The following is a 27,465-nucleotide window of genomic DNA, read 5'->3' on the forward strand; positions in this document are numbered from 1 at the left end:
AGACTTTCATGTATTTGTTTTACTTCATCAACACTAGAAGTACATAGCCTTCGGTACTACCAGTGTGAACTAATTCGACATCTTGACAGCATGATAACATGAGTAAATATCTTTCTATATCAGAAGAGTGGGTAAAAGAGAAAGTCAAAATTTGCGGTGAAAATCTAGGTACGTGACTTTTAACCTGTTTATTTCCATAGAGGACATAAAAACATTAATACTACAAGGAAATTATGAGGAAAAAATTAGCTGCCTTGGGACTTCGTTATTGCATTTCTCAAGGTTAAAAATTTTGGATCTATCAAGAAACGTATTGAAATCTATCAGAGTAATATTTTCTATACTTGTCACTTCTACAAACAGGGTATCGAACACATTAGGACTTTGGAAGTATTAAACCTATATTACAATTGTATAGAAGAGATAAATGAACTTCGAGTTCTATCTTTCAACCAAAATATCAGGGATTTGGACCTCAGGCTGAATCCGGTTTCGCGTATAAACTCCGATTACAGGCTTTATCTCACGTACATCCTTCCCAAACTAAAAACGCTTGGTGGGTAGGAAGTATTTTGAAATATATTTCAGTTTTCTATTAAAAGTTATGTTTAAAAGTAGAACACTTCTTTCTTAATATAGTGTTTTTCACTGGTATTTTGTGATTCAACGGTTAAATAGACATATTCACTTGTCCATGATTTTTCACACTGATCGTCTAATAAATGTAAAAACTGTCGGTCTAGTAATTTCTTCTGACATTTGTTTGACGTAAGTTTTCATTAGATAGCTGTTGTTTGTATAGTTAAAGCCTTGTACTCGCAAATACGAATCTGTCAACGAGATATTTGCTCGTCAAAGCGTTAACTGAGTGTATCTACACGTCTTTTTTCCTTAAGTTTGTTGGAAATCTAAACGCGTCAAAAGTGCGTGCTACCAAAAACTAGTAAGCATTGATGCATAGTGTACGCAAATTTACTGTCCGTTTAATTTTCTCCAATGTGGAGGGTTATGTAATTCGGGAAACCTTTAATAGTATAATAATTTAAACGTCCTTAAAATAAACATTTAGATCTCGAGGATCACAATTCAGTTTTTAGAACAGCAAGTAAATTAAATTCCTAATTGTCGACCGATAATTGTTTGAACATTATTTTGTTTGAAAGGTATCTTCGCTGCTACTTTTTAAGATAGTAGTAAGTAGTTCAATCAGCTTGAATTATTCCTATTAACATTAGGAACAGTTATTGCTATTAATTTTACGTGAAGACTTATCAGTAAAAAGCGTATAAATCACTCAGCCGTAAATGTCCAAATTCCATCAATATTTACTTTAGTGAAGTGAATCATGTTCAAATACGTTCTAGTTAGACTTATTTGTCAACTATGATCATTAAAATTTAATAGTCTTTTACACTTTATCCTGCTCAAACCTTTAAATGAGTGATCTACAAACTCAATTTGGTAGCCTCGTAACTTTGAGCCATCAGGGTCACTACGATTTCGGTTATTTTCAGCCTTTTACCAGTCAATATTTGTTTTTTTAGTCATTATAAATTGTTTCTACAGCAATGGTGGTAGAAAATTGCCTCACATTATCATCTTTAGCTGACTTACTAATTTTTCATGGCTTTCTATTTATACACACATAGTCTTTCATTGTTAATATTCATATTGCGTAATCCAGTATTACAATCTTTCTATTACAGTATCATGTTTATTACTTGTTAATAAGTCATCAGGGAACTAATACTTTACTAATAATAAGTTCGTTGAAAAGAGATCTCCTCATTGAAGGTTTTGTTTTAAATATTTAAACGAGAATTATTTGTCAGTTTAACATTAAATATAATGTATCACATTATCATGTGATTTGGTTTAATGACGCAACTGAACTAAAACATCTAAATGGTTTTACTAGCTAGCTTGAAGCTATAATGTTGTTTGAGTTGGTACATTGATATCAGTAGTGGCACTAAATGCTTTAGAGCCATCAGTAGTCATTTATTAAAAGCAAATATATCAACAAAGTTTTCAGTATTCAAGTACATAACATATATATGACTTGAAACTTATATTTTTTATCCCTTTAGATTGTCGTATGCTGAGAGATGCGGAAAGGAAGGCAGCCATTTCTTTCTTTGGAACTGACTCTACAGTTGATATCTGTCCTTTGTCCATGTTAAGGAAACTTGATGATATGAGATCCCCTAAAGCCAGTAAAGCTAGACTTGACCATAGTCCGCACTTTATTGAAAACACAGATCGCCCATTAAAATGTTACCAAAATCATAATAAATCTTCACTAAATCTGGATATATGGCCATGTGATGGTTATACTACTTTGAATAATCCACTAGTTTACGACGTGGAGGCTTATGATTTATCAACTAGATCGCAAGATCCATGGACAAGTAATATTTTACGTGCTGATTCAAAACCCAGATTAATGCTACCACCGCTTGATCCTCCCAGAGGTATCAAACATGCTGAGTTCTACAATTGTAAAGGTAATAGTCTGTTTGTATTATTTGTGTTGTAATTAAAGCTTGCAAGTGTTTATCAGTAATTTTTTGTCCATCTCCTCGTTGTAGTCATAATGTGTCCAAAGCTACTCAAGAAACAAGATTAAACCAGTAATACACTGTTTTATATAACTACTTGATTTTTCATGTGGATTTTTCAGGCAGATTTTTAAAAGTAAATAATCAACCACGGTAAGTTCTTGATGATTACTTAAAGAGATTCTTCGTAAATGTGTCAAGTTCTATCCGTTTTTAGTGTGATTTTTAAGTAAACAGTGAGGAACTTTGACGAACTTACATTAAAAACAGCTAACATAAATATCAGAACCAAAACAAATTTGTTTTGTTCTTGTTACATAGTAAAGCTTTGTATCAATGAATACTTGCCAAATAAAAAAGGACAGAAAAATAGATATATGAAAATAGTAGCGCTGGATACAAGACTAAAAATTCTCTGGTTGATTAAGTATACCAAATATTTGTTTCACATGAGGTTAGTCTATGATCATTAGGCGGTTGATATTTTCAACTTTTTACTTTAGTATACTCATTCTATAGTGATGAAATTCTTTTTCACTTCTGATTTCTAGTTACAGCACCTGTAGCTGAATATAGTAGAGAACTAATATATTTTGAAGGAAAAAACATCTAACTACACAGTATTGCATTCAATCAGAGCCTTCTAAGGCTTTCCTTTAGTAAACAGTTATATTTATGTGCTCATACATACGATCCATTAACTCGGCCACAACTATTAAAAGAAGTTGGAGCACGCAATAAACAAATACATTAAATGTGCACTTGTTAGAGGGCACTTATCGTCAGTGTTCAAATAAAAACTACAGAAATAAATAAAATGAGTAAGTATATCGTGAAGACGTCAATAGCTAAACAAAGGACAGAAGTACAAAAAGTTAATTCTGATTCTAAGACTAAATTTGATGGCTCAAACCGTTATAATTTTGGATGTGTGTGATGGAAGGTTTGGAAACTTGGTCACTATTGAATGAGAAGAACGAAACGACTCTGTCCAATGAATTTGTTTGACCAATTTTGAAATACAGAGGCAGGTGCTTACTAATTAACTAGCTAACTTATCTGCTACTGCTCTAGATAGTCACATCAACAGGGGAATAGAATGGAAAAATGTTCGTCAACTTGGAAAAACTATTTAATTTATAATTTATATGAGCAGCTACAAAAAAACATAAAATATTTTATAACTGGTCTGCTTGATTGACTGGTATAATTCAATAAATATTCGATAATCAAAGGATACTAGAAAGACAATTTGCTTCGTTATGTGACTCATTAACGGTATGTATATAAAATATCACTTAGGTGAGAATCCAGAACCTATATTATCTCCCAGCGAACTAATTAGATTACTACTTTGAATTTCCGATTTCTTTTTATTTGTGAAATAATGTCACAATCATTAAATCCCACTCGTAGATGGATAAAAACTTTTCTCTAACCAAACAGGAATGCATTTCGCTGCCCACAAAACTGAAACGAATCTCCATGACTGAAAAGGTCTAAATTACAAACTTATCTTGTCTAGATCACCACCTAAAACCTGGGAAAATTGGACGACCGTTTCGTCCAGGTGTAGGACTTCTCACCGGTGCGCATCTTCGACCCTGCACCGGTAACCATACACAGAACTTTCATTCTAGCATGCGAACGTCTAAACTCCAAATCTCTGAGCTTTCATCTGACGGTGTTGGTGTCCAGCACTAACACGATATTGCACAACATTTTTTCGTTGTGTGTGGTGAATAAATGTCTCACACTCGATATGGTTGGATTTCAGTGGTCTCAGTTAATACGAAAAATAAAAACCAAACAAGTAGAGTAGTGAATTTGTGTAGATTGTTGAACTTTATAGTTTGTAACACGAGCTGTCCATGATTAGCCAGCCACTAAAAGCAAGGATAGAAGTTTCGTCCAACCATGTGACTCTCTAGAGCTGAAAGTTTTGTACTCAACCCTTTGAGAAGAGATATGGATGATTAATGTTGAGAAGTTTTATACTAAGACGAAATAGCTGTCTAGTGCTCCCTAGTTTTCAGTGGTTCTCTGACTAAAGTCAGTTCGTGATGAAAACATAAATATTTTCGAAGAAAAGCCTATGATGAACAAAACATTCCCTTATAACGTAATCTAATTTCTTTTAATGTTAGCATGTTACTTTAACTGACGTTATGATTCATTTTCTAAACCAATAGGTTAGTTAGTTGAGTTGAACAAACACCGTAGGCTTATTCATTTTGTTTATTTATCTATTTCTTGTATTCTTTTATTGAAAAACAGAAAACTAAATGGCATCTATAATGCTTTAAAACACAGTTTTCATTAGAAATAAATTTTTACTGTTTACATGATATTGCCTAGTAATGCTGAATTATTTTATTCTAATACCGGAAATATATATATATATACTGGAATAAATTAAATTACTCAATCAATTAATAAAGTTTATTTGTTGCTTAATCAGAATTCCAAGATGACTCATTTAATCTTAAATCTATAGTAGGAGAGAAAGAACTTTATAGAAATTTTACGTAAATAAGTTTTTCTGTCTACTAACACCCTACTTCCATCCCAGCATTGTACAGTTAACAATACGCTACGTTTATGGACCATGCATCCAGGATTTAGATCCTGAAGTTCATTGTTAAGCACACTCCAACTATTTTGAGACTTGCAACTAAAGAGTAATATCAAGTCAACTCACTATGAATAAACGTAGGTCAATATCCACTGATCTAATGCACTCTTCAATGTTAACAATATGAACTATTCAAGTCCATTCATATATTTGAAATTGAGTTTTACAATAATGTTGAATAATCCACAACTTGTATCCGAGATGATAAGAAACGTTTTAAATTGTTGATAAATATCTCCACTGATTAAGTCTAATATCCTTTAAGATAAGACATGAGTTGTTTGCTAATTTTTATCGATGTTATCACTTGTTCTTACAGATGTTATTGGTTCACTGTCGAGATATATTATCAAAATTGTGTACATTAGCTTACTGTAATTACTGTGATTAAAATCACGGATTTGTCTTAAAATGTATTAGAATTCAGAATTCAGAGAAAGACGTACTAAATAACTAAATTACATAGTTCATATGACTGACCGACTTTAGTTAGACAACCAGTAAAAACCAAAGAGTATAAAAAGGCTATTATGAGACTCCTTAACAGTGTACATTCATGACTATATGGTAGGATGAAATGGCTGTCTAGTTCTTCATAGTTTTCAATAAGAAGGTTAGTTCATGTTATAAATACTTCGAATTCCAACAATCTTCACAAATGCCTCACATTAAAAAAAGTAAATAAAAATAAATTTTATGATATAATTGTATGGTTTATTCGATTAGTTAAGTCTTCGAATACTCACAAATTGGTGATATTTCCTTTTAAGTATGTATAGAAAACAGTGTGCATTATTAAATTTTATAAAAGGAATGTCTGTCTATATCCATTATTTTAATGATTTTCTCTTTGGATACTTTTCTTGTTAACAAGTTAATAATAATTTTATTTCCTTTTAAAAAACATTTCTAATTGAATCCTTTTGGCCGACGTTGTTTTAAGGGATTAATCCTATTTATAGGTATTTTCTACAAAATTTTCGATCACTAATATCGCGCCTACTGAAATACCGATGTTTAATCTTTTTTTCGTTCATATAGAGAGACTACAAACAGAATTAGAATTTTCTGTACTCGGAAGAAAAGATAATGTTGATGAAAATGGACCGATTATTGACAAAAATGGCCATCAATCTCATAAGGTCAGTCACACTATACTTTGTTTCCATCAATTCTTGAACTGACATTGTATTATGATGTTAATTGGTTGGAAGTAATTGATAGAGAGAGTTTCATACTACTTAGAACTCATCAGTAAGACATACCCGTTACCGTGAGGGAACTGGTACTGATCATGTATTTCAAAAAGCGTCGTCCAGCTTCGTAATCTAAAGTGTTATCACTGAACGTTTCGAGACGTGGTTGGCCTTCCATATTGCTTGCTTCAAACGCCATAACGTTATTCACGAGCTTGTGGCTATATGGAAACAGTAGCTAACTAGATAATGTGATGGCGTTTGAGACGAGCGATACTGAGTGGGAGTCCCGGAGTGGACCGTAACTCTGGGATACAAGCGAATCCAGGCGACGAGTCCGAGGCAAGATGAAACGCCTATTCTGAGTTTTACTGCTAGCTACCTTTCATTTCTTCCTGTAGTGCTTGTGACTTAATGGCACCATTGAGGCGATTCGCACAGGATACCTACATGCCGAAATAGGTTGATCAAATGAAAACCTAAATATCTATGGAAAGATTCAAACAACCAATATATATGAATTAGGACCTGATTATCGTATTTAATTCACGAATATGATATAAGTCATATTGATTGCTTATTTCGCGATCGATTTATTTGATAATAATATTATCGTTACACTATTAGTAATAAGAAAGCTGTGATTTCTCAGAACATTTTGTTGCGTGAATATCAAAGATTTCTAGTAAAATTATCAACTCACTCATTTAATGTGACCATATTCTTGAAATAAAGTAAACTAATTAAGATTATAAGTAAAGATGGATAATGTCTAGCAGTGGAATCCAGGACGGGCGTTTTGTCCTATCAGCTGGATGTACCTGCATCTGAGTTGATGTCCACTCTGGGACTCGAACCCAGTACCGTTCGCTTCAAACGCTATCGCATTACCCACTTAGCTATTGAGTCCTGATAGCCACTTGCTTGTGCAATGGGGTGAAGTTTAATTCATTTGGTATTGTTTTACTTGAATAAGAGACTGATCAATTGCAGTCCTAAACATCAATGGGAAGATTCAAATAAAACAATACCAAGTGAATTAATTAGGATTAGTTTATTTGAATGTTCGTCATAATTGGGACGACCAGCTTGAAAAAACGTAAATGCAAACAATACTGAAGATACGAGATGGTGGAGAAGATTTGTAGCTCAGGTGGATGATTTCGGTGGAGTTTTGTACTCTGAGCTGGATGGTTTGGTCGTGGAGCTTTCATCGTTCTTCTGAACGACATCATCAGCACAAACTTCAGATAGAAGTGAAGTGTTTGAATTTCTCCATATGTGTCTGAAAGCTTGTTCTGTGCACCTCGACGTTGATTGGTTCTTATTGACCTTAAATTTGTCGTTGTTTACTTCTTTGTTTTGGTTGTGTCTCCCATTGTTTTGATTTTTGTTCTGAACGACATCATCAGCACAAACTTCAGATAGAAGTGAAGTGTTTGAATTTCTCCATATGTGTCTCAAAGCTTGTTCTGTGCACCTCGACGTTGATTGGTTCTTATTGACCTTAAAATAAGAACCAATCAACGTCGAGGTGCACAGAACAAGCTTTCAGACACATATGGAGAAATTCAAACACTTCACTTCTATCTGAAGTTTGTGCTGATGATGTCGTTCAGAAGAACGATGAAAGCTCCACGACCAAACCATCCAGCTGAGAGAAGAAAACTCCACCAAAATATACTGAAGATATTATGTATAAAAATTATATTTTAACTAGTCTCAAATATTTCAATTTTACTATTTTCAACATCTCTGAAGAAGCTCGGGAAATTTTGCCGGGCGAAACGTTGAATATATCTGGATTTTTGTTGCTACGGCTATTTTATATATAATTTTTGCTCTTAATGATCAAGATTGGGTTGGATAAATTTCAGATTTATACTGTCTATGATTTAACCAAAAGCGAAGGAAGGTAGTCATAGTAGGCTCATCTTCTAATGTCTATGTACGTATGATAATAAATAATTCACATGACCTTAGTTGAATAATTAGGTTACTTTCACTTAAACCTAGTCATATCTTCTGTATTTCATGTTTTACAGGAATCCAGTGAACGATGTTTAACCGTTGTCCCTTCAGATGTTAAATTAGGAAATGGTGAGTTCAGAACAGAAAAGTAATGCTTCATTGATTCATTAATCGTTTTTCTAATTTTCACAAGGTATAAGTGTAATATTTGTCATCTACCTAAATTATATTCTACATTTTGTAATATCTCATTTAAACCTTTAGGATACTGTAGTATTTTCCGGAATTTAGCACTGAAATATTTGACTATGATAATACTAATAATTATATTTAGTATCAAAGATATGCATTGTATGAAAAAATTACCAGCTCTACAGATTGAATCCCCCAATAAATTTTCATTGTGTCAAATTGTAATTGAGACTATTCAAAGAAATTTAAGACATCTTTACAACAGCGATCAACAGCCGTTTATCTTGAACTTCAAACTTTACGAACCACTTGTTTTCTTGGGAGAGGGAGATTTTTTACGAGTATTATGAATAGGTCATATTTGATGATAATAATACTGATGGATTACATGCTTAATTTCAAAATATCTGTTTAAAACTTTGTTTTGAAGTCAAATGGTTCATAAAGCGACTAAACGACATCAAAATCCTTCATAAAAAAGTATGGTCTATTCTTAAGAGACTAATTAATAATAAAGCAACATGTTAAAGAAGTAAAGGAAGTAAACAAGTATTAATAAATCGCAAAACGTCAAGGAATATATTTATGGTCGAGAACGTTTCTTATGTTCGTAAACCTGATGAAAGATGACTATCTGATAGAAACATTTACGTCTAGTTCTGAAAAATATAATTGCTTCCTGCTGGTTTAGTGCTCATGATCGCTAGCTAAACGTTACATGTTTATCGAGGCCAATGTTTCATGCACTATATTTGTCAAACTGATTTTTCTGAAGTTATCTCAAGAAATATAACGTCTTTTCTTAAGAACTGAGTGTTGTTTGTTAAGTCTGAACACCAAAGATAAGTGATAAAAACTTCCTATTTGTTTACTAAGCTCATGCTACTTTATAAATCTTGAGCTGTAAATAAATCAGATAACAATTACACGAGTGAAGATATACTTCAAAATATATTCTGTTACATAAATCAGAGATCATGTACCTTGAAGTTCTGGAAACCTCTAGAATTAATATGAATACATATGTTTCTTGGATTTACGAGACAACACTAGTTGCTTAAATACAGTTTAGACATTAGTGAAGGACTACTTTGAATGCATATCTTTTTTTACAGGTCCACGTATACCACCTAGAGGAAAACGTTTCACTCCATCTTCTATACTCTCGAATCCAAATGTCAAAAAAACTTCAGTAGAACAGGATAAAAGTGAATATATTTCTGAACTCAGTAAACATTCCGAATCTTCATGGATGAGGAATGACTATATAGACAGTTATTCAAATGAAAAGATAGATAATGCATTTTTTCTAATAATGAAAGTAAGAATTATTTAATTAAAATTATTGTTTATTTAATGCATCAAATTTTTATGCCTACATACGAGTTCAAAGCAAATTATACATCTCAAGAAAATGTAGAATTAAATGAATACAGTAAAATTAGCTCATTTAAAAAGATAAGATAGAATACTATGCAGTAAATAGCTATTACGAAGTAGAATAAGTCGCATTCCACACTATGCCCTCCCTCATTTCGAATCAAAGTATAATTATTGTTCATACTGTTTTCGTTGCTAATTTGTCATATTAACTTTTCGTCTTATGTAGTTTTGGTTTTGGAGTTAGCAGCTTTTTGCTTTATTGTGTAATTATGTTGCCTTTGTAAATATGATTTCTTCACCTGTCAGTCTACCGACAATTTTTGTCACATCCTGATTTAAATAAATCTGAATTTTATATCTTCTCACTTGGTATTTTATGTCATGAACTTGTTTCAGTCAGACAACCATTGATAAGTAAGAAGAACCAGTGAGGTCGTTAGTACAAACTGCTCTCGAGTTTCACCCTAAAATGAAACAACCAGTATCCTACTTGGTTTTCATTAGTCGTCAGATAAAATTCGATTCGTAATTCAAACGTCAAACTTCTCAATTTCCACAAATCTCGTACTCTAAGCGTTATTCTTTATTCAACACTTATCAAAATGTCAGGGAGACTATAATTTTTGGACGACCCTTGAGGAACGCTAAAATGAACTTGGAATGTCCACCTACCTACTAGGGTTAAATGAGGAGTATGGATTAGTGTGAGGAATTATACTTAGGATTTACAGTTGGATGTTAGATTTGTTGGTTTTATCACGAACTGATATCAGCTATAATGCCAAAATAACATTTAACAAAATGAGTGAATGAATTCTGCGCCAAAATTCAAGACCTGATATCTTATATATGACTGTTTCGTCCATAGATTATAGCCTCGCCAAAGTATCTTTTGCACTGGACTGGCACCAGACGTAACTTTTTGCTGTAATCATCTGATCACTGCGTTAGTTTTCGTCATTTAATTTAATTTCTGCTATCAAGACAAAACTGGATAAACCTTTAGTGCATTAGACAAATGCTTTTCATTCCCAAAGGATCTTCATCAATAATTTAAAACCTGAACGAAAATCGGTATGTTGTCAATAAATAACAAACAAAATATACTTTACAAATCCAATCATAAAATACACATTATACGCTTAACAAACTAATGCATTCAAATAAATATTAAAACAAGCTAGCGATCACAGTCGGAATGTATTCAAAAATGGGAATGTGATATAAGTTTACTGGAGAATAAAGGATGAAGGTCGTAAAATATGGTGAAAAGCTTTCAACTTCAATTTGACAAATACAACTAGTATGATACACTATAAATAATAAGGTCTCTACAGACAACAATGACAAATAGATAACAAACACAAAGAAAAGTAGGGTGAATTCCTACTTCGGGACTATTTTTTTAAGTGTCTTTTTCTATTCAATCTGTATGTGTAATTTAATTAAGTGAATTTATAAATTGTTTGATTGAGGGATTTGTAAATATTAGTTGAAGTCGGAATTGACTATCACTAGGAATCGATATAAAATAGATAATTGGTGGAATATACCAGGCGCTAAACTACTGCCTTATATCTGACTTTTCAAAACGTATATCCATGATGCCATCAAGATACTCACAGTGAACTTTCTGAACTCGTCGCATGTCTATAGACCGCTGAATTAGAATCCAGCGATCCAGATTCCTATCTTTAACCGATTCATGGATTATTATGATAATAATCCAATGTGATTGGTATGCGAGTAAATGTTTCAGATCCGATACGGTTGAACTGTATAAGTCATGTTTACTCATGGAACATTTGTCAGGGTTGGCATGCAAATATGCTGACAGAGATTGATGGATTGCAATCGTAAACATAAATAACCGAAAATTACAGATCCTTAGAAAAAAAGCATACCCATTGCACAAAGCGTTGGTTATCAGGACTCAATAGAACTCAGGATAACGTGTCGAGATTTGAGGCGTATGGTGCTGGACTCGAGTTTCATCGTAAATACCAACATTGGGATCCGACTACATCCGTTAAAAATGTCAAAATAAGACAAAATGTTTGATATGGATTTTATTCCTGGTCAACTTCAGTAAAAATAAAAAGTTCTTCAGTAATGCTTATCAATAAACTAGATTAATAAAATGTTTACTGGCTGTTTATGTTCAAACAAAACGTTTAGTTTATTCCACTACGAGATTTTTTTAATCTGTGAATACTTCTACATGATTGCATTGTTATGTTGATTAAAACCTTATTTCCGCAAGACTATTATAAATCCGTTAACAAAATAATATATGATAATACTAATCCCGGTCATGTTTTGTTTTATCCATCTACATTGTTTTACTAGGAATAATCTGCATTGTTGTTTGTCTACTGTCAACTATTACAGTGTATTTATTGGGCATCAGTAAATACATGTATATATAGTATTTTTAAAATCGTCACAAACAATGAAAACATTTGTAAAATTTAATTTTAAAACCTGAAGGAACTCAAAAATAATTGGATTGTTTTCTTAGTTTACAAATACGAACACGTAAAAGAAATCTATTTATATGTCTGTCGTAAATAACCATGTTCTTCAGAAAGAGATATGACTTGATTGAAATCATTGGATAAATTATTAATGAATTTTCATCATTCTTCCCCCCCCCGCGGTTATTTTTCACTTGTTTTAATGTAGTTGTTGAAATCTTGTGTAAGTTGTTTAATGCTAATCTCAGATCTTAGTGATTTTATAATTGAAAATAGATAAAATTGGTTTTTATCTGTGAATCAAGTTATCACATTGAATCCTGTGAGAATATACCTTAACAGATCCAACTGCTGCACACCATGAATCGTCATTTGTTTAATTTAATGAAATATTTATAAAAATATGATTCTTTTATTTTAAAAGGTAACAATGATCTTTCAACACAGTAAATGTATTTCTCATAATGTAAGTATTTAAAACTAGGATAGAATAAGGATTTAAAATGTATCTGTCATGTCATATAGTAATATTCTGTGACTTTTGACAATTTGAAAGTCAACGTTCAACGATTCCACAGATTTTTGTCGGTATAAGATTGTGAAGATTGTTTAGTTTCACTGAAATCATGGACCAACCAATATTAGACAATCATTGAAAACCTGAAAGCACTGAACTACTGTTTCGTCCTGATATGGGACTACACAGCACTGTGCATCCACGATCCCGCACGCAGAATTCGTACCCAGCACCATCGGCATCGCGCGCGAACGCTTAAACTCTAGACTGCTGAGCCGACATCCATCGTCGTCAATGCTTAAATTCAGCCAATCCACGATAGTGAGCGACCATCTTCCAATGTCTTCGGTGGGTAACTGCCTCACACCTGACACGGATCAAATCAACTGTTCATGGATTCTCACTGGGGGTTTTCTTTCTTTAAAAAGTAAAAATGTCTGAACAGAGTGGGCTCCAAACATAAATGATCGCTAGTCAAATGTGGGAGTAAACCTTTTTTGAGTCTACCCATTTGTATGTAAGTCCATGATATTGTTTGTTTCTTCAAGATAGTTATCAGTCCACTACATGACTTTTGAATGTAATGTCTAGTTGTTCAGTACGTTCACTTGTCTAGAAAATCACAGCTTAATATCATTTTGGTTATCAATATGAAATGAATCAATTTATTCAGTATTCTCTAGTCCATATTGATTCTCTGGTTGTTATCATTTTGTGGTGAAAATCAGCTTTAGTCACTCTGTCTAATTCTTCTGCTATGAAATGGTAAATACTTATCTTTCCATGGTTCACAGAAATATATTGACCTAGAATGTTGAAATGTGCACTATAAGTTACTAATAATAAGCTCTTAATCTATGTCACTAGAACAAAGTTACAAAACATACTGTATTCGCTCAAACAAAGTAATAAGATCTGAGGAAACTCCGGAAGTTAACGAGACAGTCATTGCAATCTCACAAAATCCCAACTAAGCAATACAATTATTTTATATAAATAATTGTGGATGACCCTAATATATATGAAAAATAACGACATACTAAACGATTAAGTAACCAATGAGTTGGCAAAAAACATAATTGAGGAAGATCTGGATTTCTGAGTCATCAGAAACTTATGAAGCACAAACATCGGGATTTCAATCATACATGGAAAATCAAAAACCTGAGCTCCGTCCTAGCTTCTTAACCAGCCTTCTAATTGATTGTTTCTTTCTGATTTTACTCCGGACAGCGTTATTCAACTGAAAAGCACTTCACTAAGAATATTTCATTTAAGGTAACAATCTAGTATCATATAAAACCATAAATAATTGATGGAAAATTATTGTAACATAGGAGCATGTGAGAAATCAGACTTCGCGCTCAAAACTATTTCGGTCATTTTAACTGAAAATGATTTGATTGATCAAAATTTCAAGTGTAAAAAAGTAGAATATACCAGCGATTAAAACTATCTTAATAATACAAAATGAATGATTCTAATGTACTTAAATGTCAACGTTACGTTAATTATAGCCTATAGTCTTTACATTGTAACCGATGTGTAAGATAACTGAGTGTATCCCAATAAAATGTGTATGTACCTATGACCAACAATTAAACATGATGTTACCATCTTCTGGTGGTCGACTGGGTTATGAAGACCTCAACATCTTAATGGAAACACGGAATACAACGGACAGAAAGTTTGGATTTCGCAAGTGACCTAACTCTTTTATCCCATACATACCAACAAATCCTGGTAAAGACAACCAATGTAGCACCAGCCTCTGCGGTAGTAGGCCTCAACATACACAAGAGGAAAAGCAAGATCCTCAAATGCAACACGGAGAGAACCAACCAAGTCACACTTGATACAGACGCTCTGGAAGAGCTGAGACAATTATCTACCTCAGTCAATTGATGAAGGGTTATGAAAGATTATGGCATTAACACCATCGCATGCCAGCCGACTCAGTGTTCTAGAGATTAAGCGTTCGCGCGCGAGACCGAAGGTCATGGGTTTTCGTCCCGTGTGTAGGACCGTGATTGCGCACTGCTGGGGAGTCCCGTACTATGACGAAACGGCCGTCGAGTGCTTCCAGGTTCTCAATGGTGTTCTGGCATAGGTCGACTTGTGAATTCACTCACCTCTAGGATCTTCCTTCAATCCCCTCTTCATGTGATAGCTTGTTTGTTCCCAGCCACAGTGGATGGTCGCTGACGATGTCTAGTCAAGGGAAATTGAGTATCTTGCGTAGACAACTGTTTACAAATGCCTGTACCTTTTTGATGACGGTTGTGGTAGTTCTCCACCTTTCAGCTACATACAGTAGAACTGTCTTGACCTTTGTATTAAAGATTCTGACATTAGCAATTAAATTGACAGTTGTTTTAATTTCCATATGTTTTTCAACTGTAGAAATGCGTACCTTGCTTTGTCAACCCTCACCTTTACGTCTGCATCATATCCTCCTCGTTTATCAATGATGCTTCTCAGGTTCTTAAAACGTTTTAGCTCTTCCAGAGCGTCTGTATCAAGTGTGACTTGGTTGGTTCTCTCCGTGTTGCATTTGAGGATCTTGCTTTTCCTCTTGTGTATGTTGAGGCCTACTACTTCAGAGGCTGGTGCTACACTGGCTGTCTTTACCAGGATTTGTTGGTATGTATGGGATAAAAGAGTTAGGTCATCTGCTAAGTTCAAATTTTCTAGTTGCAATATGCAGTGAAAAACAATTTTAATGCACAATATTACAACTATACATAATACTAAAGTAACCACCTATATTAGATTCATTCATACTCATTGATAAATATCTCATGATTAGCAATAATTTGACCATAAATTTTGATTCAAACTTTTCTCATGTTATCTGTAGAATTTTATTGAAGAAGCGGTTTCAGAAAGCTTTGCTCGTTATAAAATAAGTGAACTAAAAAATAATTTATCGAAATATTCTTCGAATAATGGTTCATTCACTGCTGTACCATCTACAACATCTTCCACTAGTCGAATTTATTCAACCATTGGTAAATCACAATCAAATCCACACATAGATGTAACATCTAACGGTCATACAAAAAACACCAGTAACCATAGCAATGATGTTAACAGTAATTACATAGATGAAAATAAAAATCATACATTTCAAGAAGAATTACTCAATGGAAGTCGTATCTTAAGCTTGGAGCAGTCAAGAAGACCTCAAGAGAAAAGAATGGAAGTGAGTGAATTCAAACAAGAAGGAAATGAAGCAGAAATCTCCAGAAGAGATTATTTTCCATCAACGACTAGAGATAGTCCTAAATTAATTCAAGATGACAATATAAGAAATAAAGGTAATATTGGCTAAAGTATATGAAGTAGTTTATTGTATTACTCTATTATCATCGATAGTAGAGATTATTATCACGATAAGATGTAAATTGATTAACGTTGTCAACATATACTAACTGGTGTTCATTAAGTGACTTAAAGTAATTTATGAATCATACATGCTTAATTATGCATGAGATTACAGAAGTGTACTCTTTTTCAGAGTGTAATATGCACTTGAAAACAAAAAGACTGTTCAGTAACCATAGGTTTTCACTAGTTCTTTTTAGTTAATGCGACAATACCGCTATGAAAAATACCTTCATTATTAATTAGTTTTAATAAATTCAAGTTAATAATAGTCGGTAACTAAAAAAATAATGAGATTTAGCTTCATCCAAATATCTTTGGTACATCAGTCTTCTTGAACTCTTATAAGGAGGCATATGTTTTTCAAGGGTTTATAAAATGTTCGTGGTTGAGTTTAGAGTTAAAATTAATGATTTAGGGTTATGGGTCGGAGTTAGAGTTCAACTTGACTTACATTTAATATTCAATATTAATTGAATAAACTGAACATTTCCTACGTTTAATGCTGTCAGTTTTTTTAATATAGTGACAATAATTTTCGTCATAATTTTAAATATTTTGATTACTATACGGTAGGTTCGAACTTACATAGTAACACGATTATGTTCAGTACACCAGAGTTAATTATTCGAAACCTTATTAAAAAACATTCATGAACAAAGCTCTTAGGTATAGAGTTGTAGAAATCGTTGAGTTTTTAATAAGATCATGAACCGATCAGTGTTGGACCACCATTGAACGCCTGAAAGCACTGAACGGCTGTTTAGTCTTAGTATGAAACTCATCAGGTTACTTTGTATTTTATTTTCACATCTTGAAGAATTTATCACTTCCTTATTTTACCAACTTTTGAATTAATTTGGCAAATATGTGGTTTGTAATTAAATAAAGAGAATTCATCTGCTCTACTCTGGTCGTTCTTGATCCATTTTTCAACCAAACTCTGTTATGTCGGAATAAACGACAACAGTTTGTTTGCCTGGTTTAAATTTTATAGGGTCCCGTATGATCAGGTCTAGTACGATTATCGATTAGTTCACCTTTATTACCAGTAGAGCCGATGACTTTTAATAGCCGTTTGATAAGTCGACCAATGAAAAACAACCAAGGTGTTAACTCTTACTGGTCTTCGTACTTCATCTAACTTAGTGGCCTATCAGAAGATGAAAGAAGACAGATCACTTCCCCTGTTGTAGCCACTATAATCATAACTCGAATTGCATACAGTAATCTAGAATAAAATCTTGATCACAAATCAGGATAACTAAGAAATTGCATTGACGGCATAAAGACGCCAAAAGTGGAATACGACTGAACAATAGATCCATAATAAAATAACATTAACTTAAAGAAAATATAACATACAACATTAGTTTGCACATCAACAAAAGCTTACAAGCAAGAGCATACAAAAATACAGTATTTAGAGTATTTTGTAATTAGAGAACGAAAATAGAAACAAAAGCTTCAGGTGTGACAGTTTCAAAATTCAACGTTTCTCATAATCACCCTGTTTTATTAACCTCCAAGCATTGATCGAAGTTATCACGTGGACGCTAACAACGAAACTCATTCTAACCGTCATTGACTTCAAGGATTGATGTCATTTTTGGTTTGGCCCCCTCCTAGTTTTCATCCAAACAACTACAACAATTCACATCACCTGTCGAGGTTATCAGTGGTTAGGTATACTTAATACATTCCCTCATCGTCTCAGTTTATGTAGGTTTGCGACCTTATCAATCTATTTTTCATCACTGTCTGGTACTTTATGGATAACTTCAACATTATTAACTCAGTCGTTTTATAAAATGTGCGCAATCCTCCGATGAAATCTATATTCGGTAGCCTGAAGCTTACACATATCTTCTAATTAAATAAGCGACGTTTCATAACCCTAAAGAAATACAGAGTGGACTGGTGTTCAGTGCACTCACCATTTGTTTGAACATAAATTTATTGATAGTTGATAGGATTCAGCTCATATCTGAAATGTTTGCCCACAATATTACTCACAACTATGATAAACATGAAAAAGATGGGAAGAAGGTACAAAACTAGTGTATATAAACAGAAATCATTGAAAACAGTGCGAGTTCTGTGGAGCTTACAAAATATAACCTTGGATACAATAAATAATAATCATAAGCGACATTACGTAGTTGAAATAAGTTGTGCCTAATTTTTTTCAATATACTAACTAATTTTTAAATGTGAAATCATTTAAAGTTTTCTTTAATTACACTAAGTATTTTGGACAGCAACTTACCGCATGTATTTTGCTACTGACATTCAATAAAAGAATTTATTTTAAAATGAATAAAATCAATTATAACACAGAAAATAATGCAAATTATCTGAATTTCCCAAGTAATTTTGTTACTGTACAACATATCAACCATGTACTGGTCATCATTTTCAGAGAACATTACAATAAGACTTGCAAATTCGTTCATTGTAAACTGATCACAAAATGTGTGCAAACATTAGATTTATTTTGTGTGAAAACATAATACACTGACAGCTTTCAGTGAATCAAAAGGAATCAAGATAGCATCTTATGGATTTTTGCACCAAATTGAGAGCTCAGTAAAAAATATGTTGCATTTAATTATAAACTAAGCTAAAATTGTCATTATATGTGAAAATTATATTTGAAATATTCTCAGCGATTGAAATATAACTAATTCCAACGTTTCGTCCAACCAACTTGTCTGGACTTCTTCAGGGTAATAATCAAAATCAAAATTATCAAAGAAATATATAGCTTTTAACAATCAGGATTATACTGTGTTAAACCAATCATATTTGGGTGTTGATTTTTTGTAAAATAGGATAAAATGAGTCAGTTGACTACAAATCATGTGATGAATTCAACTACATGGAAATACTTAACTGAGTAACAAATCGTATGTGTGTGAGTGTGTGTGTATGTATGTATGTGTGAGAGATTGATATGAAGGAATAAATAAAGTTCAAGTTCAAGGATGAAAAATTGATAATGAAACATCGATGTACATGTCAAAACATAAATTGTATTGTTTAAAAACTCATTGAATTCATTCAAAAATAATAACGATGCATGTGATATTAAAAACAGGTTTAAACAAGAGATAGGTTCCAAATTTACTTGTCAAACGAAATTTGCCATGTAGTTGCCAGTTGAATACCATCTTTTTGGTTCAGGCTGTTCTTGTTCACCCATATATGCAGCGCTTCTGCTGTCAATCTTTCTTTATGGGTGTTAAAACCTTTCTGAAGTATTTTGTCCCCTTCAAAATTAATCTTGTGCCCTGTTTCTAACGCATGTAACGCTATCGCTGACTTATTTTCAATTGTCTTTAAATCGACCGAGGATTTCGGAACATTTTTCAAGCATTGTTTATAAAACGTTTCAAGTTGATAAAAATACCTATTATGCAACTAATCAGCGAATATGATGATGTTCTCCTACACTAACTCTTAACTCTAAATCTCATCTTTCACTTTCTTAGGTTCATAAACAAAAGAGTAGCAAAGCTTCATTGCGTTATAATTAATGTTAGTTTGTGATGAGTACCCTAATTCATAACTCTAGTTAAACTCGCGATTCCTAACCCTAACCTTTAACATTATAGATAATGTCAACTGATGGATAAGAACCCTATAGGCTAATAACCCTAACTAATAACACTAGCTCGATTCATATGTAAATCTCACTTTTTTTCTTTTACTGTGATGAATAATTTAACATGTAAGAGTTGGTCATATCTCAACCATTATTCCTCTGTAATTTTATTGCTTTCCATTGCTAATTATTTTATAACGAAACACCGTTTCATCAATGGTTAGTAAGTTACTGAAAGTCGTTGGTATTGTATACTCTCGCCTTCCATTCTTTTTGAATTAATCAAATTGGATGCTTGACGAATTACAGATTAAAGCTAAAGTATTTTTAATGATAAATTTCTCTTTCGAAATAAAAATAATTAAACAACAACAGTTAAAGAAGAATTAAGAAATATGGAGCTCTAGGTTGAAACGTTCTAGCAGTGTACATCAATGATCTATAATCTTTAATCTATGAACGGACTTGATATTAAAGATTGAATGGCTCATCTTGCTTACCATTAAATCAAAATTTAAACTGTTTACGAGAAATAAATGTTGAGTAAAAATAGTTGATTTATTAAAGTCAGTAATACTATATATGTGAGTAATAATTGGATAGATTTCTCAGTTAATCACAAGAAGATTAGTTCTGTTTTACATAACTATGTTTTTCAGCTGGACACTTATGTCAAATAATTCTGGATTATAATTCAAACTATTTTATAGTGTTTAAAATTTATACATTTCAAACTAAAGATATTCACAGTTATATATTAGAAAGAACCATTATTTATTTTAAAATGTAACCATCAGTGAAAAGCTTAGAGCCTCATGATCAACAAAAAATAGCGTACTAGTTAATAGTTTAAGTTAACATAAGCAAACTATCTTTTTGAACGGTTTCATTTTATTGTTTTCTTTGTTTAGATTTATTCTGGTATAAAGTATTCAGAGATGTTTACAAGAGATGACTTGTTAAATTGACTAAATGCTCAACAGGTAATCTCAAGTTATTGATGAGAACATTCAATGTAACATTAACTTCATTTTCGTCTTACATCAACTGTATTTGACTAAAATTAACTAATGAATACTTAGTTCAGCAATATAACTGGGTGTTATATATGTAGAATTAATAATTTTAAGTATTCTGCTATTATTTGTAAGTGTTGTTGTAATCTTCTGTCAATATTTCTAAAAAGTAGTTTTATGTTCTCTTTATTTTTAGAACTAGAATGTGAAAATTCTCGATTGACAGCTGAAGTAGAACGATTGAAAACACGTTTAAAATTGTATGAAGAAGTATGTTAAATGATCATTACTGACAATTATAACTTATATCATACTTTTTATCGTATCAAAGTAATAACAATCATCTGTTGATAATATAATACAGATACGACATTTGAGTTCATGGACAATTTGTAGTAGATAATTGCTTTAATTATCACTGCTGGATTTAAGCTCTAAAAGTTAGTCAGTTAGTCATAATTTCATCAAACCTGACAGATATTTTCATTGATTCAAATCGACACACAATATTATTATAGTGATATGCAATAATTAATACAAATAGCTGGTTATTAGAAGTAATGATAGCAGTAGTAGTAGTTAAAAAGATAATACATAGACATTATAATTCTAGAACAAAAAATTTGTACTTATAATGCTTATAATGCTTGTGACTTAAGGCAATATCGAGGCAATTCAGACAGGATGCACATAAGCCAATAGGTGGCTGATCAAATGTAGTCTTTAACATCAATGGGAAGATTAAAACAACTGATACAAAATGAACTAAAGTATAAGATAATCTTAAAATTCAAAATCTAAAAGATGTTAAAGGGTGGCTGCTTCTACTGTACTATTTACCGTCCAACACTGACCAGCTTCAGCTAATAAATTTATGGATCGATGTCATGTTTTGTATTGTTCGTTCCTACTCCTCCTACCACTCACTCGTACACTAACTAAAGAGTACCATAAAGCTTTCTTTTAGCATATATTATTTCAATACAGATTAATGTGTTATCACATTCATTATTAGGTTTAATAGAAACAAAAATTCTGGGTTTTGTTTTCATTCATAATGAACTTCATTTACTCTTCCCGATTAAAAGAACTTGTTTGATCTCTGGTACTACTGTAGTTTATTTGATAAAGAGTGATTCCGTTCGCATTTGTTTCCATTGTAATCGTAGTGATAGTAATATCAGAATGAAAATATAGAAGCTTTTTCACTGTCTTAAATTAATCCATTAGTCTCCAACTAATATATGCATTAACAAGGGATACTGTACTATATATATATATATATATATATATATATATATATATATATATATATATATATATATATATATATATATATATATATATATATATATATATATATATATAATGGATTTATGACTGGGTACTGTTGTTCAAAAACAGTTCAATAAACCTGTTAGAAACTTTTCATCCTAATACTGTTTCAATTACCAGGATCTTTTATTTGTGCATCAATTCCTCTTAAGCATTCTGATAAACATTAACCCTTGTAGCACATTAGATTGACGAAATCCTGTACGCATCCAAAGATGGATTTCGACTAGTTTTAATCAACATATTGAACATGCAAATGTTAGCCTGAGACTATGTATAGTGAAATTTATTTATTTATTTCCTTGGATGATATTGACTCTTTATTTGTCTATTTCGATCAACGGGAGTCTCAGAACAAATGATCTTTTCAAATACGAATCTCATTTTCACATGATTATTGTCAACGTTTTACCGTAACTAGCCATGGATCTTCAGATTTTGTGGAGTTTTCTCGTTAGTTTATCGTTCGACGTAATTCAGTCAAACACAATTATGATCTATATATATATATATATATATATATATATATATATATATATATATATATATATATAGGATTGTTGCGGAATTTAGTAAATATTCGTAAGACAATGACTGTTAACTATACAACTTATCACTTTGAAAATTCTGCTCCTTTTCAGATTTTGTTTAGATTAAGCTTTTTGTTAATCACTTGACTTGCACACTTACATACAGCCGCTACCCCTCATGGAAGCTTATGCCCCAGACTAGGATTCTCAAACCAACTATGTTCAATGCTCTATTTTCCAGTTGTTCCCACTAGACATTTATTCTTTTGATGTCTGCCTCCAGTTCTCAGAGCAGTGTGTTCTTTTATCTGCCTCTTTTCCTTTCACATAGACGATTCCGAGTCAAGGCTTGGTTCGTGATACAATTTCGTGATTTCCGTAATGTATGTCCTATCCACCACCAGCGTCTTCCCCAATCTCGTCTTCATGTGAAATCTTGTTTGTTCCCAGCCACAGTGGATGGTTGCTGATGGTGCCTGGCCAAGGGAAATTGAGTATCTCGCGTAGACAACTGTTTACAAATGCCTGTATCTTTTTGATGACGGTTGTAGATGTTCGCAACGTTTCCGCTCCATACAGTCGAACAGTCTTGACATTCGTATTAGCGATTCTGACAATAGCAATTGAATTCACAAGTCGACCTATGCCAGAACACCATTGAGAACCTGGAAGCACTCGACGGCCGTTTCGTCATAGTACGGGACTCCCCAGCAGTGCGCAATCACGGTCCTACACACGGGACGAAAACCCATGACCTTCGGTCTCGTGCGCGAACGCTTAATCTCTAGAACACTGAGTCGGCTGGCATGCGATGGTGTTAATGCCATAATCTTTCATAACCCTTCATCAATTGACTGAGGTAGATAATTGTCTCCGCCCGACATGGATCGTATCCCTCTGGTCATGGCTTCTCACTTTGTTGTTGACTGAGACGAGTTTTCGATTCCATATGTCCTTGAACTTTAGGAATCTTGTCCTTGCTCTGCCGATGCGTGCCTTCACATCTGCATCTTATCCTTCTCGTTTATCAATGATGCTTCTCAGGTTCGTAAAACTATCCACCTCTTCCAGAGCTTGATTGATTCTCTCTGTGTTGCATTTGAAAGTCTTCCTTTTTCTCTTGTTGAGATGAAAGAGAAAAGAGTAGAGTAAGTAGCCTTGTCGCATACCAGTTCTCAATTGAAATGCATATGATCGTTTTTCTACATGCCTAAAGTTGCTGTGTATTCTGCCGTATGAATTTTGCATGGTGACGACGATCTTCTCAGGTACAGCATAATGTCGAAGCACATTTCATTTTGTCGTTCAATCCGCGTTGTCAAATACTTTCTTAAAGGCAAAGAATTTGATGTTTGGTGAAGGGTTTTATCCTATTGATTGCTCATCAACGACCCATAGTTTCGCGTTTTGGTCTGTCCTTTACCGATTCATATGGAATCTAGCCTGTTGATTATGAAGTTGGACGTCTACTGAATCTTTCATCCAGTTCAGCAACACTGTTGAAAACCTTTCCTGGCACTGATAGTAGTGTGATGCCTCTGTAGTTCTCACATTTGCTCAGATCTCCTTTCGTTGGTATCTTGATGAAGTATCCTCGATTCCAGTCCATCGACACTTGTTCTTCCTCTCAAATATTCCTGAATAGAATGTGCAGCATGTTTGTAGTTACTTCGATGTCTGACTTTGGTGCTTCAGCTGCTATAATGTCAGGTCGTGCTGCTTTCCCGCTCTTGATTTTTCTGATGACCATCCTGATTTCTTCGATTGTTGGTGAAGTGACACCTATAAGAAGGTCTGTAGGTGTTGCATCGATATATGATGAGTTCTGTGGGGCTTTTCTGTTCAAGAGTTCCTCGAAGTGTTCTACCCACCTGCTCCTCTCTCCTTGAATTTAGGTGACTGACCTCCTTTGTTGATTCTGGACTTTTTGCTCGGGTTTACAATATTTTCTTGCTAGTTTCTTCGTTGCAATATTTGGTTGTTTCATATTTCCTTCTCTTGCAGCTGTTTCCACTGTCGCTTCCAGGCCTTCCACGTATTTCTGCTTGTCAGCTCTAATATTTCTCTTCACTTTCTTGTTTTCTTCAGTGTATTCGGTCGGTGTCTTGGCTTTACGTGCTCTTGTTCGGCTGTTCTTAACTGGTGTCTTCTTGTTCCTCCTTATTTGAATCTTGCTCAGCGATCCATTCATTTTGATGTTTCTTGGAGCTCAGCACTTCTTGGTACTTTGAAGTTAATGGTTTTTTTATCCTTTTCCAATTGTCCTCCACACTAGTTCCGTCTTCCAGTTGATCTTGTAAGGCTTAGAACCTGTTGCTAATTACATTACTACAGTCTGATTTTTGGATATATATTATTGCCAAATATGTAGTAAACTAAACTGGACGCTAAAACATAATTGTTTATAGCAATTAACGCATTAAGGACAAATTAACCATATGTTTTACCAACTACTTAAATGACATTGTAGCTTGCATCCGCTATGAATTCAAATATGACTGCATTTCATCCTGTCATGCCTTTATCTCTGACTAATTCACACGAATCAGCAGGCGGAAATATCAGTTTTAATATAAATGCCGGGTCTACGATGAAACGTACAATGTCCTTAATGTCATCAAATCCAAATTTAACAACCAATCCAAAGACATCGTCCTCATAAATAATCCCTAGTGGATTAAATTTTGAAAATGATCTTACACGTCAGGAACAATTTTCTTATAATGCTTAGTTGTAATAATCATGAAGAGAATCAGCTGAATTCAATACCACGTATTCAGAATTTAATAAATTAATAAGGTAAGTAGTGTAGTTGTTATTCTTGCTTTGCTATATTTTTTATGTGTGCTATAGGCACAATTAAAATACGTAGATTGAGGTTATTTTTTAAATAGTTTATGACACGTACAGTATTTAATCATCTAGAAACTAGTTTACTTGGAGCAGTTGCAAGTTTCATCTTTGTAAAGTCATATTTAAAAGCTTTTTGTTATGCACTAATCAAGAACTTATGAAGATCGTTTCTTTCCGAAGGCTTCATCTGTTTTGAAGCGAAACCGTTCTATATCTTCATCATCAACACTTGGTAGATAACTTCATTATTGTATTAGTTATAAGGTTGATGAAAAATACAAACTTCATCATTCTCGAACTACAAATCAGAACACTAAAAGATCAAATTTATTATTTATTTGTTCATGTGATTGAATGAGTAGCATAACATATCACAACGTACTACACATGGATATACAAATTTGGTGTTTTCTTTATAAGGTTGATAGACAAATTTATAATTAGTTGATTTCAATTTATAAAGTGTATAAGACGACAATAACAAATATTGAGTTTAAAGTTAGATTACAACTAACAATGATCATTTGTATATAGTTTAATAATCATGAAGTAAAAGATACCAGTTTGATTATTTATATTTTATCTTAGTGAGAAATGGGATTTATTTAGTTTTATCAGGGTTTCAGTTACATCTCATCGGTATATTTTGTCACCAGTAAATTACTAGTTCAAGTGGTCATTTGCACAGTATTCCGACAAATGAGTGCAGTGTCATTTTTTCACTTATTTATTTAGTTATAATAATGGATGAACTTACCTACAACTTTTCCAATGTTCATTAAATGAATCATTCTGACGCTCAAGCATTCCTATGAAATGTTAAGCAAGGGTACACTAGATATGTTCATATTGGACAATTGTGCATAAATGTAATAGATAGTATATATGTACACAGCACTCATTTCCTGAATAAACAGTAAAATTATGAGAAGTGGTGTGTACGATACAATTAGTATTGAAAACACATTATGGATAAACTCAGATGATAGAAACTAATATGTTCTTATTTCCTTGGACTAAATTTTATCTTTTTCCATTTCAGCCTTTTCAGGAAGTTCAGTATAGTTTGATGAAAGCACTTAGTGCTTCGTTAAATATATAATAACATTTTCATCCGTTTTTTCATCAAATTACTGAACTAATTGAATTTTGAACACAGCTTTTGTTTTAGGCTACTAATTAACTTTAAAAAATCCAGCCTTGACGTTGAATTCTTTTGTCAATTGACATGTTAACTTGTATTGTTTTTATTCCCAATTTGTTTTTTGTTGTTTTATTCTAGACATTTATTTTCATTGTTTTTCTTGGTCTCATTCTATACTACTAAACGTTTTAAAGTAATATACACATATCACAAAATGGAAATGGAATTTAATGAATTTTTTTCTTCCTCTAAAATCATTACTGCTTTTGTGAATTGTTTTTTGAATCACCAATTGTATGCACAAACATATCATGACGTTTCGTTTATTCTGTGATTTGTTGTAATTCTTCCCACACTTTTATTTACTGCTGTCGTTTGTAAGTTCTGTTATTGGAACTTCTCCAACTTAACAACTATGTACGTATTGTAGTACTTCAATTCACCTCCCGATATTGAATTTTCTCGGGTTTTGAAAAAACGAATTATTATGTTTCTACTGAACTGCGAATTTTTAATTTTTGCCGACAATATGTTTCTTTTTCTGTTGTACTTTTTCCTTCCTTTTCAAATGTTTCAAATAAACTGTTTAGCCAAACTATTAATAGAAAGGGTTTTTGTCTGAATGTTGTTAATTACTTAAACGATTCATACTATTGTTAAT

The 27,465-nt window shown here is 32.8% G+C and overlaps 1 protein-coding gene across 2 annotated transcripts; it reads left to right on the forward strand.

The window, feature by feature from the left end:
• Positions 1 to 27,425, forward strand: CEP72_1 (centrosomal protein 72kDa). Of its 2 annotated transcripts, XM_051210398.1 has the most exons (11): positions 1 to 168; positions 201 to 328; positions 364 to 556; positions 2,091 to 2,507; positions 6,238 to 6,338; positions 8,438 to 8,492; positions 9,671 to 9,876; positions 15,793 to 16,252; positions 21,139 to 21,212; positions 25,278 to 25,606; positions 26,703 to 27,425. In XM_051210398.1, exons 1-10 carry the CDS (start codon positions 99 to 101, stop codon positions 25,467 to 25,469), a joined length of 1,896 nt encoding a protein of 631 aa, XP_051070384.1. In that variant the 5' UTR covers positions 1 to 98; the 3' UTR covers positions 25,470 to 25,606; positions 26,703 to 27,425. The 2 variants fall into 2 exon arrangements, with proteins under 2 accessions (XP_051070384.1, XP_051070383.1); XM_051210397.1 differs by having other exon boundaries at positions 201 to 556; positions 9,671 to 16,252; positions 23,139 to 25,606.
• The last annotated feature ends 40 nt before the right edge of the window (positions 27,426 to 27,465 follow it).

The sequence above is a fragment of the Schistosoma haematobium genome, chromosome ZW (genome assembly GCF_000699445.3).
Source record: "Schistosoma haematobium chromosome ZW, whole genome shotgun sequence".
Taxonomy (NCBI): Eukaryota; Metazoa; Platyhelminthes; class Trematoda; order Strigeidida; family Schistosomatidae; genus Schistosoma; species Schistosoma haematobium.

Bases quoted from the DNA above. Each gene is read 5' to 3' on its own strand.
- CEP72_1 (XM_051210398.1), top strand. From the start codon at position 99: ATGAGTAAATATCTTTCTATATCAGAAGAGTGGGTAAAAGAGAAAGTC. The intron at 6,339-8,437 runs GTCAGTCACACT...CATGTTTTACAG, and splicing joins ATGGCCATCAATCTCATAAG to GAATCCAGTGAACGATGTTT. The intron at 9,877-15,792 runs GTAAGAATTATT...TGTTATCTGTAG, and splicing joins CATTTTTTCTAATAATGAAA to AATTTTATTGAAGAAGCGGT.